This window comes from Gekko japonicus, unplaced genomic scaffold (assembly GCF_001447785.1).
Source record: "Gekko japonicus isolate JY-2015 unplaced genomic scaffold, Gekko_japonicus_V1.1 scaffold1460, whole genome shotgun sequence".
NCBI classification, from domain to species: domain Eukaryota; kingdom Metazoa; phylum Chordata; class Lepidosauria; order Squamata; family Gekkonidae; genus Gekko; species Gekko japonicus.
In genome coordinates this window covers 465,113-480,882 of record NW_015177057.1, presented here as the reverse complement: position 1 = coordinate 480,882, position 15,770 = coordinate 465,113, and the positions used below count along the sequence as shown (strand labels likewise).

The following is a 15,770-nucleotide window of genomic DNA, read 5'->3' as shown; positions in this document are numbered from 1 at the left end:
TTGGGGATCCTAAGGAGGATGGAAAGGTGATTTATAAATGTTTAAAAGAAATAAAAGAAAAACCAGCACAGGCAGAAATCCAGCTTACATGTTTGTTCTTGGGTCTGTTAGAGTAATTCTTTCCTCACTCCTCTGTTGTGTTCAGAGGAGGTAGGTGTTGGTCATGTTGAATTTAGCATTTTTAAATAATGGATTGCTTTCCTGTTGCTCCCAGTCCACCTTCCAGATCATCTAATGATGTCCTCAATTCTTACTCTGAGCTCTTCAAAGTACAAGGAGCATATTTTTAGCTTCACTGTATCCATGGATAGGATGGGATAAGTCCAAAACCACTTCTATGAAATGCAGAAGTAGAAAAGACTGTGCTGTGTTATACCACAGCTGTGCAGGTTTTTTTCAACATCACTGATGTGAATATATGTGTGTTAGTTTCTTGAAATCCTCACTGACACTTGCATGTAGAATCGCTTTAAATCTTGTCAGATGGTTAGGATTTGTGCAGTACAATCCTATGCAGAGTTATTCTAGTCTAAGCCAGTCGAAATCTGTGGATTTAGACAGGAGTTACTCTGCTCAGGTTTGTACCACAAGTCTCTTAGGTTTGTTATCAAGACTTAAATTGCCCTTTCAGATTTGTTAAAAGTTCACCCCTTTCCCAATATTTGATGATGGAGAGTCTGGGTTTTTTGCATGCGGTAGGAACTAAACTGCTTAAGAATCAATAGAAAGAAAATGGTGAATAAAATGATATAATACTTGCTCTTGAAAGTAAAAAAGGTCAAAGTTTTAACTGAAGTGTTTTTCCCCCCTTTTGTAACATTTTCTTCTGCAGAGACTTTTCCTTGGACTGGGATCCTACTTTTTACGGAGATAGTCTATACAACCCGTTTACTCGTGAATTGAAATCTGGCATAGAGGACTTGTTGGAGATGGGTGGCATTGCAATGACAGATGAAGATATAGATTCGGGTGTCTTATATGGAACTTTGCGTGGCACTGTGGTTGGATTGCGCTACTATGCAGGGGTGGTAAGTACAAGAAATGGTGGCATGGAGAACTAGATTGAAAAACAAAAGCATTGCTTTTGATATAAATATTCTAGATAACTGAGAATGTTGTAACCCTGCTAATAAGCAGTTTAAGGTATATCAGCAGTTGCTATCAACATTTAAATAATCTGAGTGTTTTCCATTGAAGTCAAATGTAAACACGAACAATGTGAGGTTCCAAATTTTAGACAGGAATTCCTTTATTGGAAATATTGCCATACTGCGCGAGATGGTGGTGGACCTGAGTCTTAAAATGCAGGGCTGCTTGGGGACTGCGGATGGGGGAGGCTTCAGAACCAATTCCTAGTTTCTGTACTTAGCCCCAGGGTCTGTTAGCTTGTCTCCACAACAAAAAGGACCCCCAAACCCCTCAGCTAGGAGGGATTCCAGAGAGGAAAAGGACAATGCTCCTATATTTTATCTTGGGCTTTTGCATTTATCTCAGAGTAGAATGGAACTGTTTCTACATTCACTTGAACTCTGGCTTTCATCTGAGGATAGGTCTTGCAGTATTTTATAAGAGCCAGCTCCTTTGTGAACATCTAGAGGAGAATAACTTTATTACCTATCCCTTGTGTTTAATATTTGCATTGAAAGCATAAAAGTGTAGTATGAACTAAGTTTTTTGTTAAAAATGTCTTTGGAATAATATGCAGGTAGATGCTGAATATTCTATGGTGTGCTTAGTATGCCTCAGTAGGCAAATTTGGCTGTTTGTACAGGTCAATAATAATGAAATGGTGGCGCTTCAGCGAGAGCCCAACAACCGATACGACGTGAATGCTATAAAAGTGAACAATGTGAACGGAGAGCAGGTTGGCCACATTAAAAAAGAACTGGCTGCGTGTCTGGCATACATCATGGACAGCAAATTAGCACTAATAGAAGGGTAAGGTGTTTTTTTTCCTTTTTAAGCTAATGTTGTACTGTGTTTTCCCCTTGTCAAATTGTCCTTGAATAGCAACTTAACAATAACTCTCGGAATAAGTTTGTTTTTAATTCTTTTTAGAAATTGTGCTACTAGGTTAAGGCAACAATCCTAAGCAGGTCTACTCTGAAGTAAGTCCCATGCTATTCAATGTGGCTTTCCCCTCAGAAAGTGACCATAGGATTGCGGACTTAATTTCAAATCAGGATGTGAAATTTGTAAACTACAGTATAAGGATGTAGTCACAGTTGTAAAAACTGAACCTGTATTATATAAACTGTAGTTACGGTAAAAGCCTACTAGTATGCACCGGAGGCTTAAAAATAAGTTCTGTGGTAATAGTGTGTAAGTAGAGCTTGCTGAATCAGACTACTGGTCCATCTAGTCCAGCATACTGTTTCACACAGTGGCCAACCAGTTGCCCTGGCGGGCCAGACAAACATGACATAGAGGCCAAGGCCCTCCCCTGTTGCTGCATCCCAGTACTGGTATTCATGGGTTTGCTGTCTCTATATGGAGGCTCCTTTTAGTCACCATGGCTAGTAGCTATTGCATGACCTCTCTTCCATGAATTTGTCTAACCTCCTTATAAAGCTATGCTCATGGCCATCACTACCTCCATTGGCAGTGAATTCCACAGTTTTTAAGTACTTGTTGCTGCGGTGGCTCAAGTGGTTAAGACGCTGAACTGCAGGCTGTGGAAGGTCGGTAGTTCAGCAGTTCGAGACCCGAGTTGCCGCATGACGGAGTGAGCTCCCGTCTCTAGTTCCAGCTCCTGCCAACCTAGCAGTTCGAAAGCAAGAAATTGCAAGTAGATAAATAGGGACCACTTCGGTGGGAAGGTAACAGCGTTCCGTACGCCTTGGTGTTTAGTCATGCCGGCCACATGACCACGGAGACGTCTTCGGACAGCGCTGGCTCTTCAGCTTTGAAACGGAGATGAGCACCGCAACCCTAGAGTCGGATTTGACTGGCTTTTGAGCAAGGGAACCTTTACTTTTACCTGAGTAAATAAGAATTTCTTCTTGTTTGTCCTAAACCTATTTGGATGCTTTTGAGTTTTAGTATTATGGGAGAGGGAGAAAAAGCTACCTCTCTCCGCTTTTTCCAACCTATGTATAATTTTATAAACCTCTATTATGTTTACCCCTCACTGTTGTTTTTCTAGATTGAAAATAATCAGGCTTTCTAGCCTTGCCTTGTAGGAAAGGTGCTCCTACCCTTAATCATTTTGGTAGCCCTCCCTTATACGCTTCCAACTCTGCAATATCCTTTTTGAAATACGGCAACCATAACTGTGCACAGTGTTTCAAATGAGGCTGCACAATAGCTCTGTACAAAAGTAAAGTGTACAAATATGCAAATGAGCCAAGTTGAGTGTAAAACTTTACTGAACCAGCCACATTGAGCTGATTGTTCAGTCTGGGAATCAAGAATGCTTGTACAGAGATTTAAGATAGTTTACAGTTTCTGTCATTTAATGTTGCATTGGAGAGTTAAGACTAGGTACTGGAGCAATTTTCTTAGAATTTATAAAGAATTTAGACTGTTTCTGCATGGTTTATCTATTTTGGGTTCAGTGTTGTTGGGAAACTTCTTTGTTTTCCTGCTTCCCCACAGTATTGTGATGCATTTGTATACCTCCCAGGGTTTCTATGGCTTTCCCCTGGTCTTTCCCAAACCTGCTTTACTCTAAAGTTTTTGGGAAAGATCACAGCAAAGCTGGGATGGCTATCACATGGCAGAAAGTTAGAATCTTCCTTGTTCGGCTTACATGGCAGTCATTTTCCCCACAGCAGCCATTTCTACCTCCTGCTGCTGGCGGGGTTGTTTTTGTTTTTAAATCTACAATAATAACATAACAATATGTGTACTAGGCCCACTGAATTCTCAGCTTTTGTTAACAAAAATAATTTTCTAGCCTATAAGAGGAAAGGCATATCACAGCAAGAAAAGGAGACAGAGATTTACTTTTTCAAAAAATGAAAGCTTGGGAATTTGGAGAACCTCTTATGCATTGTCGAAGAGAGCCTCCCTCCTGTCCAACCCGGGCTGGAGATTCTTTTCGCCATGAGGCTGGCTAGCTACAGTTACGGGGGGGGGTGGGGGGGGTGGAACCAGATAACTTATTGCAGCAGTGGAGACAGAAACCAGGTTGGTAAATAAAATATATATTTATTTAAGTGCGCAGAGTATTTAATAAAAGGTGCAAAATTACTTAAAATAGTACTGTGAGGAAAAACAAGAAAACTAGAGTTTAACAAACTTACAGAACCTTGGTTCTCAAAGACAAGATGTTACCCATTTAGTTCTGGGTCCAAATGTACTCTGTCTCCAGTGTCCCAAATGCCAGGCTGGTTGGCTTCAGGAGTCAGAGCTTCCAAGATGACTGAAAGGTGAGCAGAACCAAGTTACATGTCAGCTTCACGTGCAACACCATCATGCCCTCCGAACGGATGTTAAAGCAGGTTATTTATTTGTTGAAGCCCAAGTGGTTGCTAGGCCTGTGCACCAATTAGGGTTCAAGCAAAGTCTTCCAGATACAAGAAGGCCAATCAAGGAAAGAATGAGTTCATTGGTCTCTGATTGGTCTCTGGTAATGTCAGAAGAGCAGGTGACGTGATCTGCAGTTTTACAGCACCAGTCCCATCCCACAGGACTTAATTGGTTTGGAATGTTAACGAGGGAAGCCAAGGCCATAGAGGGAGCATGTTATCTTACAGGTGCAAGGATGTTCGCTCTCCCCAGCACAGTTGTATGAAACGAAGGAGACATAAAGTCAACATTTTTAACAAGAGCAGGCCGCAGCCAGACTGAACCAGACTTTTTACAGCAAACTCCATTTTGAGTGAACCAAAGTTATTGACACACATTCATAACATTACATTGCTAATTTCCTAAAAATGGAAAAAATCCTGGTGGCATGGAAGTGGGAGAATGGCTGCTGCCAAGTGACTAGGGCAGGGAAACATGCCTTATGAAAGCCCTGTTGCCACTGTGCTGTATCAGCAGCTACAGCAGCAGCAAGAAAACCATACTTACCTGTCCCCATGTGGAAAATACCTTAGAGTATTTGCCTTTTTAAAGTATATTAATGATAGAACTGTACATTACAGCGATCAAATCTGCTTACACTTATGTGTCAGTAGGAACAGCTTATTTTTTTACTCTTTCCATTTTCAAAATATCTTTTGTTCCGTAATGTCCTTTTTCTTATCCACCAAATGCCTTTTATGGTTCCTTATATACTTTCTTTATTGGCATAGTCTAGATAGAACTTATTTTTATGATTTATAAGTGTTCATTTTTCTTCTTTGTCTAGTGTTGTTCCTTTTGGAGCAAATAATGCTTTCACTATGCCAGTACAGCTGAGTTTTTGGGGGAAACCAGAGAACAAGGATGTGGTTCTAAAGCATCTGAATGTGTATAACTTTAAGTTGGCTCCTCCAGGAAAATGTAAGTTACAGTTTATTTTGTGTGCGAGATCAGTAGAAATGCATTTAATCAAGCTAAAGCACAAAGAGGTTGATTTTCTTTTAAGAACATAAGAAGAGCCCTGCTGGATCAGACCAGTGGTCCGTCTAGTCCAGTGTCCTGTCTCAGACAGTGGCCAACCAGTTCCTCTGGAGGTATGACAACGGCATAGAGGCCAAGCCTTTACCCCGATGTTGCCTCCAGGCACTGAGATCCAGAGGTTTACTGCCTCTGAATGTAGAGGTTCCCCTCAGTCACCATGGTTAGTAGCAACTGATGGATGTATTCTCCATGAGTCTGTTGATTAAAGTTGTCTACACCTGTGGCCATCATTACATTCTCTGGCAGTAAATTCCACATTTTAATCACTGCTGCCTAAAGAAATATTTATTTCGTCCATCCGGGATCTGCTGCCCATCAGCTTCATTGGATGCTCTCGAGTTCTAGTATTTTGGGAGAGGGAGAAAAAGTTTCCTTTGTCAACTCTCTCTGCCTTGTGCATAAGAGAGCCAGTGTGGTGTAGTGGTTAAGAGTGATGGAATCTAATCTGGAGAACTGGGTTTGATTCCGCACTCCTCCACATGAAGCCATCTGGGTGACCTTGGGTCAGTCACAGCTCTCAGAGCTCTCTCAGCCCCCCCAAATAAGTTTAGCTCGCCACCAGGTGGTGCATAATGCTAAAAGAGTTAGAACTTAAGGCTGACAGACAATTTTAGGGATCTCCTGGCGATACAACACTCAATGCCAAATGATAATAATTATTAATTACCTCATGCATAATTTTATAGATCATGTCCCCCTGTGGTCATTTCTTTTCTAAACTGGGAAGTCTCAGACTCTTCAGCCTTTCCTCCTATGGAAGGTGCTCAAGCACAGTATATTTTACATTATATAAATTTGTGTATTGGATTGAACACAGCTTATTTTACATTATGTAACTATATAAATGGAGATAAGTTTCTTACTTAGTGCTGGGAAGTGGGCATTGCAGATATTAAGTAGTCTTTTTCCCCCTCCCCTTTCGAATTACAGCCTTAGGCTTGGGTTTTGGACATAGTGGGACATCAGGAAGAGCTGGAACAAGTTACAGTGCTCCAGGTCATGCTGCTGTACAAATGACCACTGAACAGGTATAAATCATGTTCTTTTTTCCCCAAGAATGTGTTGAAATTTTAAAGGCTTAAATTCATTTTTAAGTACTAAAATCAGTTCATAGAAGCTCAATATCTGTTTATCTTTGTCTCTTCTTTAGAGATCAAAAACAAAATGCCCCAGTCTTAAAAACAGTTTTCTTTGCTTTGTCGTATTGTGACAGTAAAACAGTCATGTTAACCTACCATTTAAATCCTTGCTTCAGTGGTGGTGAGGTAATAAAAAGACAAGGACCGCTGTCAGATTCTTAGTTCTGTCAAGTGTGTTTGAATCGGGCAGGAACTTTGTAGTTCCTGGTTGCCTTTCATCCATGTTTAGTCAGATGTGGGTCTATCTATTCCAATGATATTCCCATATAGCAGATTTTCCATGCATATTGTCAGCTTGCAGGGAACAATTCTGTATGAGGAATGTAAGAACTGTATTGTTTGACGTTAGGGTGTGGAACTGATATGTCAATTGCAAGCAAAACCATGGGCTTGTTAACGTCTCTCTTTGAAATAAAATCAAGGGAGGAACTACTTTCATTAAAAAAAATTTTTGCCTTAACTATGGCAATTTATCAGTGACTCACAGAATTGCTCGTTGAGTAATTGCATGTGTAATTTCTTTAGGCTTACCAAGGTCCGGCGGGGGAATCGTTTTTCTTGGCAGGAGCCTTGCCGCGGGGACGGCTCCACGCGCTGCCCCCGCCGTCGCCAGGATGTGACGCTCCGCGTCGCTCTGGCAACGGGACTCCAAACAGCCCCATTGCCAGAGCAACGCGGAGCGTCACATCCTGGCGACGGCGGGTGCAGCGCGTGGAGCCGTCCCCGCGGCAAGGCTCCTGCCAAGAAATACTATTCCCCTGCCGGACCTTGGTAAGCCTAAATTTCTTCCAAAGGCCTAGGGCTTAGATATGGTCACTTTCTTATTTTATAACCTCAGGATTTATTTTAAAGCATCTGTTTTATATTAGTCATTGCCACTTGATACTCCTTACCTATTCTTTTAAAATAACTTATTTTGTTGATCTTCTGTTGTAGCTGAAGACTGAGTTTGACAAACTGTTTGAAGATCTGAAAGAAGATGATAAAACATGTGAAATGGAAGCAGCAGAGGTACATTCTTTTGAATATAGCATATTAGTTTATATTCTTGGTAAAAAAAAGTATCCTGAAGGACATTAAATATAAGGATAGCTGCGGTGGCTCAAGTGGTTAAGACACTGAACTGCAGGCTGTGGAAGGTCAGTAGTTCAGCAGTTCAAGACCCGGGTGCCGCAAGACGGAGTGAGCTCCCGTCTCTAGTTCCAGCTCCTGCCAACCTAGCAGTTCGAAAGCAAGAAATTGCAAGTAGATAAATAGGGACCACTTCGGTGGGAAGGTAACAGCGTTCCGTGCGCCTTGATGTTTAGTCATGCCGGCCACATGACCACGGAAATGTCTTCGGACAGCACTGGCTCTTTGGCTTTGAAACGGAGATGAGCACCGCAACCCTAGACTCGGACTCGACTGGCTTTTGAGCAAGGGAACCTTTACCTTTAGCTGTGCAGTACTAGAAAATAAAGGCAGAAATAAATAAACAAACAACTTTTACTTATCATGGCTTTCATATGAAGTATATAATGTAATCATCTTAATTTTTCCCCAGGCTGTTTTAACGTCATTACTTCCACATCAGAAGCAGGCTTTAGCGTGGATGATTTCACGTGAGAACAATAAGGAGTTGCCTCCATTTTGGGAAGAGAGGGAGAACTACTTCTACAATACGATTACAAACTTTGCTGAAAAAAAGCGACCTGAAAATGTTCTTGGAGGAATATTGGCAGATGATATGGGACTGGTAATGATATATGTTACACAGGGAAGTGGCATGGTTGACTTGTGATAAAAATACTGAGTTCCACTATGCTTGCATTTCTCAGGGTAAAACGCTTACCACTATCGCAGTCATTCTTACCAATTTTCATGGTGGCAAACCTCTTCCTCTTGAAAAGAAAAGTGATCAGTTGAACGAGGTGAGATACACGTATTCTTGATCTCATATCAGTTAATGTCAGGACAGTTTTCTTGCTAAAGCTCAGTCCAGACAAGACTGAGGTGCTGTTACTCAGTGATACAGCTGCTCAGAGACTGAGAAGTCAGCCTGTCCTTGAAGGGCTGGCACTCCCCTGATGGAACAGGCTTATAGTATGCGGGTATTGCCTGATCCTGGTTTACACAACTGGAGGTCCAAGGTCTCTGAGGCATGTACCATCTTTTATCAGATGCGGCTGATACACCAGCTGTAGCCATTCCTCAAAAAGTGTGATCTACCCATGGTGATTCATGCCTCAATTACCTCCAGGTTAGATCACGGTTGTGTGGGCACTTAAATATGGCTGGCTTTGAAAACGGACCAGAAACCTCAATTGGTTCAAAATGCCAGGCTACTATCAGGGGGAGGGTACAGGAATTGTATATCACCACAGTGCTTAAAGATTTGCATTGGTTGTGCATTTGTTTCCAGGCACAATTCAAAGTGCTGGTTCTTCACTTTAAATGGTCTTCACTTTAAAGTCCTAAATGGCTTGTGATCATGGTACTTGAAGGACCGCCTTCTCCCATATTGCCCAGCCCACTAGTTAAAGTCTGTCTCACAAGTCCTGCTGTTTGTGCCCCCACTTTCAGAAGAGAGGTGGGTAGCAACCAGAGGCAGGGCTTTTCCAGTAGTGGCTCATCAGTTATGGAATGCCATTCCCCTTGAAACTCACCAGCTGCCTACATTGTTCTCTTTTGGGTGCCAGGCGAAAACATCTGTCTTCACCCAGGCTTTTAATCAAGGGGCCGATCTTTTAACATAATCTTAGTGTGCCTTTAGTCTGAAAATTGTTATTTTAAGCTCTCATGTGCTCTGTCTGTATTTTTAGTGCTGTATTTTAGTTATTATGTGGTGTTATTTTATTTTTATTATGGTTTATTTTGTAAACTGACTTGGGCAGTTCCTTGGAGAGGCAGCATAAAAATTTTCTAAGTAATGGTGATGGGAGGAATTTTTTTTAAAAAAATTAAGAGTGTGTGTGTGTTTTTTTTTTTTAGAAATGTGTTTCTACTGTGAAAACTGACTTAAAAGGTAATTTGTTTGAAATTTGTACTATTTCCTTAGAAAACATATAATGTGTTTTAAGTCTGCCTTGTCAAATCACTATATTTAATTCTGACCTTATTGTGAGATCAGGGACACAGATGTTTCCCCCTGTCAACCTCCTGGAAGACCCATGGTGCAGAAAAATCTGAAATCTAGAAACCAACAAAATGTATTGGAGTTAACCCCGCCTATAATAGGGGGTTAACCCCCCTCTTAAAAACAGAAGCAGCATCTGTAGATTTAAGATATGAGTACTGCTGAAATTTCAAGACTAAGTTCTGAGATCTTAATGTCCATGATTGTGATTGCTGTGCAGCCACAGCAATCTTACTGAGCCTTGGTTTCTGTTAGCCAAATTAGGGGTGGGGGAAAGTCACTGGAAAAAGATAAAAGAAAGAAGAGTGGGAATGAATCAGGAAAAGGTGGAAAGAAGGAGAAAGTGAAAGAGGAGAGAACTGGAAAAGGTGGTTAAGTGGGTGGGAGAGAAGAAAAGTAGAAAGGCTGCTAGGGAGTGGGAAGGAGGAAGGAGAGGAAGAAGAAGGGAAAGGGGGCCTGCCTGGGAGGGATAAAGAAGAAATATTTGGGGGGGGGTAGAATGTCAGGAGCAGAATGAGATGCCTCCTGAATCCTTGTGGGTCCCCAATTGTAGTACTTAATTTTGGGAATTTCTAATTTATGTAAGGCAGGGGTCCCTAACCTTTTTGAGCCTGTGGGCGCCTTTGGAATTCTGACATGGGGTGGTAGGCACAACAATGAAATAGCTGCCATGAGAATGTTAGAGACAACCATAAAATGTCAGGTAGGGAGGTTATGCATAATTCTAGTAGCAATTCAACATTTCAGGCAGGAGCTTTGCTTAACTTGATGGCTTTTTAAATGAACATATTGTTTAAAAATATTTTCTTGTTTACACATTAATCTTCAGTCATGCAGCAAAGATCTTTGTGTTGAGGTGGTAACTGCTGCCAGAGCAATGCTTTTTAAAAAAAATCTGCACAGCCAATCACATTTTCAATGGCCAATCAGAAGCCCTGCTAGGCAAAAGCCCCACCTGGCCCCACCCACTTTCTAAAAACACTTGGTGAGCACCAGGAAAGGTGTTGGTGGGGGCCATGGTGCACACAGACACCGTGTTGGTTGGGACCCCTGATATAAAATATTGTTTCCTTCAAATAGTTTGTGACTTTTTTTCCTTGTTGTTGCATAATTCTTTTAAAGCACCTCGTGCTTCAGATACAAAGGAAGAAAATGATTCTGTTCTGCCTCAGTCATCCCGTCCAAAAAGGTAGGGATCTGAAAAAGTTCTATTTGCCCATGGGCCTTTGAATAAAATAAATGTGTGTGTGTGTGGGGGGGGAATTTAAGTATTATAATTCCCACAACAACTTGCAAATAAGGGAAGACTTTTGGCTTGTTGTAAAATGATAAATATCATAAAATGATAAAGAGAATGATCATACTTAGAAAATTAACCTGATTACATTCTAAAGAGCACTTTTATGCTCCTCTAAGAATTTGCTTTATACTCTTCAAAACTTGCTTTCTTCTGTTAAGTTGCACTATTTTCACACTATCATCAGACTGTTTGTGAATCTCTCCCCTCCCCTTCCAACCCTGTTTCAAAAAGGAAGTCACCATGGAATATTAACAAGAACCACTTTTCATAATAAAACCAATAGAAGGCTCTTCCAAATGTGCAGATGAGAGCCAGTTACTTTAATGGGGTATTCTGGCCCCAGCTAGTGATTGGTAAGCTTGTTGTAAATGTTCCTGTGTGCTGACCATGCAAATAAACTTGTTTGTCTAAATTACTAGGTACTAGTATGTGGCTTTGGAGTACTAACTATATTTACAATTTTTTTCTTTCTGAATGTGTTAGAGGTGGAGAAAAGACGCCCACGTATACAATCAGTAGTGACTCGGAGCCTGATGAGAAGATAACACAAAAAGCAAACAGTAAGATATGTTATACTGGCATTGATACTTAGTTTCTTCATTCATGGGCAGGGCAATCCTCTGCCGCGCCTGAGCTGTGGTGGCCAGTTGCAGCATAACTACAACACTGCTAGTCAATTTTCTATGGGGATAGGTTATGTGGTGGCCAACAGAAAAATTCGGTCCGTTTGCTGTGTTTTCTGAGTAATCAGGTCCATAGCAACCACACCGCTGCGGTCAGCGGAGGCACTGCATGGAGGCAGTGGTGCTGTGATGGACAGGGCAGCCAGAACCAATCAGGGGTGATGTGGCAAAGGGGGCAGAGTCCAGTGTACATCACAGGCAGCGTTGAGGAGGAGCAGACAACAGGAATTTTGCTCATTGTTAGCAGCACCCCCACCCCTTTAAAAGGACCAACTCCTGTCAGCAGTCCCGAGCACCTGACAGTGGGGAGAGGGTTTGAGCTGTCTGGCCCATGGGCATCCACAGCTGCCTCAGTGTCCCCACACAGCACAGGGACCCCAAAGGGCAGAAGGGGAAGTGGGGTTGTTGTTGCTATCCTGTGCATTTGTGGGTGTCCTCTGCTCACTGGCAAGCGTGCTTCCCAGCAACCTGGCCATGTTGCTAAGGGCACTCCCACACCATCCCCCTGGCCACCCCTGCAGGAGAGGGGGCCACTGGGGTGGCTCAGATGGGGTGGCATGCAGCACTGCCCTGAGATCCCCCAGTTGCTTCCCCAGTGGAGCAGAAGTGGCCTGGGACTGGAATGACCGTCATTCCACCCTGGGCACTGTCATTCCACTCCCAGGGCAATCAGTGCCCAGAGACTGTCATTCGAAATCCGTTCTGCATTCATCATTACTTTCGTGTGGAGTAGTGTATTGCAGTGGAACCCATGCAAGTCATTTGGCATTTCTAATGGGCATTCCAGCTTCTCCTATTGTTCCCAATGGGCAATCCTGTCCGTTGTTTTGGTACATTCTCTCTCGATGCATTCGTGGCTCGCCCCAGTGTCCCTTGTGACATCAGCAGCTCCTCCAGGTGCCTGCCAGCTGCCGCCAAAGATGCAGCCAGGAGAAAACATCCCTCCCTCGTGGTAGGACTCTAGCTACTGCTGCTCAGTTGCCACCCCAGGGCCCCAGCAAGGGCTCCAGCTCCCTTGCTACAGCATCCCGAATCAGATGCCTGCCTCCCCTACCACTGCCCCTCCCACCCCCCCTCCAAAGAAATTTAGTCTGCCTGCTGTATTGGCCCCCTCCCCAGCCCCCCCCCCGCAGACACACAGGTATGAATTTAATTCATTCACTCTATTCATTCTCCCCCATGGGGATGCCAAGTAGCTTACATTGTTCTCCTCTTTTATGTTTTATGCTTACAACAACCTAGGCTGAGAGTGTGCATCTGGCCCAAGGCTACCCAGCTAGCTTCCATGGCCCAAGTGGGGATTGGAGTCTACATCTCACAGATCCTAGTCTCGAACTCTAACCACCACACCAAGCTGGCTCATTCACCTGGACCACCCTCTGGCCCATCCCCCCTTCACACAGCAGCCTGTGAAGTGAGGAACCTGGTTTTAGGTCAGCCTTGGAGGTTTTGCTGGGCCCTGCTATGTTTGGCAGGTGGCTGTGACCAGTGGCACCTGCACAACCATCTGCAGCCATCCCAGGTGGCCAAGAGCCTTCCCTCTTGGGCGGGGAAGTAACAGCTGGGGTGGGCAGGGAGGGGCGTGGAGCTCCTGTCATGCAGTCAGAACCAAACAGAACCACAGTCATGGCACAACACAGACTTCTTTGAACTGCAAATCATGGCAAGGTCTGAAGACTCCATTTGCTACCTCCCTGGAAGTCTGAGGATCCTCTGGCACAGCATACATCTAAACGGGTTGGAGTTGGAAGGGCTGGCTGGGTACAATGCTCCACTCCAAGAGGAGGGCTGGGACAGCAGACTGAGCAGAGTGTGTTGGGTGGGTGGGGGGGAGGCAGGACTAGCCACGTCCAGAGGTCTCCTTGTTGAATCTTCACCTGCAGGAAAGCAAGCCATGGCAATGGGGCACGAGTGCTATGCTGGGTTCAGCCATGGATGCGTCACCCTGTCAGGGCCTGCAAATGCAGCCCTATTGGGGGGGGGGCTTCACCATGAACAGCCCCCCCGCCTTGAGGCACATGATGGTGCTATCTGAATTATACTCACCACCCGTCCTGTGTTGAAGTGCTCAAGTGCTTGCGATCCACCCACAGTAGCACCTGCAACTGCTGCTCAAGGCTCTGATCCTGGGTGTTAGCGCTAAGTGTTCATCTTGTAGTGCTAAGTACCCCCTCTGTGCTTTTCCCATCACCAAATTGCCTCACTGCTTGCTCTAAGTCTGTATAGCAGGGAGCTCTGAGATGGAGTTCTGTGTGGCACACCTTCTGAGTTGTAAGATGTCCTTGCTGAGGTGTTTGTAGAGTGGGGAAGCACGGTTGGGTACTGAGGAGGGGACTTGGCTGCCCCTGGGGAGGGAGGTGATTGGTTGTGCCTGTAGTAGGTCTCCTGAACTCCTCTGAGCCTAATAGGCATGGCTGCAATGGGGGGCACTTGATTTTTTAGCTCATTTGGTACCTATGGGCTATGCCATGTTTTTTGTTGGCATAACTGTCTGCCTCTGACAGGGGGCGTTCCCAGGCTGAAAGGGCTCAGGTAGCCCAGCTAACTCCAGCCATGCTATTAAAACCATCCACAACCATGCTGGTTCAGGGGCCTATGCCTCTGTTGCACCGATGGGGAGCCACCATGGGGCTGCACCAGCACCCGTGAGCTATGGATTGGCCCTGGGGGCCTATGGCCCTTACACCAGCGTATCTCAGAGATACACCATTTTAAAGATCAGTTGGCTCTCTGAGCACTTTTGTGCATCCCCCCGACTTGCTCTGTTACTCACTCTTTGACATTTTCCCTGTTTTACCAGCCAAAGCCCAAAAAACCCTGCCAGGATCAAGTAAAAGGAGAAAAGGTATGATATTTGGAAACTCGTATCGGCCTTAGTGGGTTTATATTAGGGAGGGAAGGAAGCAGGAAAAGGGGGGAAAGGAGAGTAAGAAGAGTGGTGGCAGGGAACAGACAAAATCAAGTGGGTGGGAGAGAAGAAAAGAGGAGGCTACTAAGGGGTGTGGAAAGGAGTGGCAGCTGTAGGTAGAGGGAGAGAGAGAGGGAAAGAAGGGAGGGGCTGTGGGGCCTGCTAGGGGAAGAGAAAGAGAAAACAGGTAGGTGTATGTGTGTGGGTAGAGAGAATGAGATTTCACCAAAAGTCCTTACTGTTCCTCCACTTGTAGCAGCTAATTTTGAGAATTTTTTTTAAAGTATAGTTACCTTTAAAAGTTTGACTTTTTTGTTGCATACTTCTTCCTAAGCATCCAGTGTTTCAGATATGAAGGAAGAAAATGTTCTGCCTCAGTCATCCTGTCCCAAAAGGTAGGAATATGAAAATGTTCTACTTACACATGGGCCTTTGAATAAAATAGATATGGGAAAAACAGTTATAATATTATAGTTAACCTAACCTGAAATAAGGGAAGACTGTGTCCATTTGTTATAAAATGACAGATATCATGACAAAGGTTTTGTGCTTGAAAATTAACCTGGCCATTTTCTTAAAAGCACTTTTATACTTGTCCAAGAACTTGTTTGTGTTCTTTAAAATCTGCCCTTTTCTTTTACATAGCACCATTTTCCCACAATCACCAGACTGTTTATGAATCTCTCCTCTCCCCTCCTTTATCACCCTGTTTCAAAAAGAAAGACACAGAATTTTGAGAAGAATCAGTGTTCATAGTAAAATGAAAAGGAGGCACTCCCAAATGTGAAGGCTATAACTAGTTACTCAGTGGGGCCCCAAACTGATGGTTGGGGAACTTATAAAGATTTCTGCAGTTTATAGGCTGTACAAATGAACTTGTCAGTTTAAATTACTAGTTACTAGTATGTGGCTTTGAGGTATTTTGTGTATTTTTATTACATTTATTTGTTTAGAATGTTTCTATTCCATGCTGCCATTTCAGAGTCCTGCTTGAGGCAACTTACAATTAAAATAATACAATGGGGGACCTGCAGACTTGTGGAGGATGTCTCATTTTCTCCAGCCCACTCTT

At 43.6% G+C, this 15,770-nt stretch overlaps 1 protein-coding gene across 1 annotated transcript in view; it reads left to right on the top strand.

Moving 5' to 3' along the window:
• The first annotated feature begins 836 nt into the window (after window positions 1-836).
• Window positions 837-15,770, top strand: part of HLTF (helicase-like transcription factor) — a 46,871-nt gene continuing 31,937 nt past the window's right edge. The window contains exons 1-12 of the mRNA XM_015428155.1: window positions 837-1,028; window positions 1,772-1,938; window positions 5,300-5,433; window positions 6,484-6,581; window positions 7,629-7,703; window positions 8,236-8,427; window positions 8,510-8,602; window positions 9,663-9,696; window positions 10,930-10,996; window positions 11,591-11,667; window positions 14,591-14,635; window positions 15,033-15,093. Of these exons, the coding sequence (XP_015283641.1) occupies window positions 930-1,028; window positions 1,772-1,938; window positions 5,300-5,433; window positions 6,484-6,581; window positions 7,629-7,703; window positions 8,236-8,427; window positions 8,510-8,602; window positions 9,663-9,696; window positions 10,930-10,996; window positions 11,591-11,667; window positions 14,591-14,635; window positions 15,033-15,093 (1,142 nt within the window). The 5' untranslated portion in view covers window positions 837-929. The remainder of the gene's footprint in view (window positions 1,029-1,771; window positions 1,939-5,299; window positions 5,434-6,483; window positions 6,582-7,628; window positions 7,704-8,235; window positions 8,428-8,509; window positions 8,603-9,662; window positions 9,697-10,929; window positions 10,997-11,590; window positions 11,668-14,590; window positions 14,636-15,032; window positions 15,094-15,770) is intronic.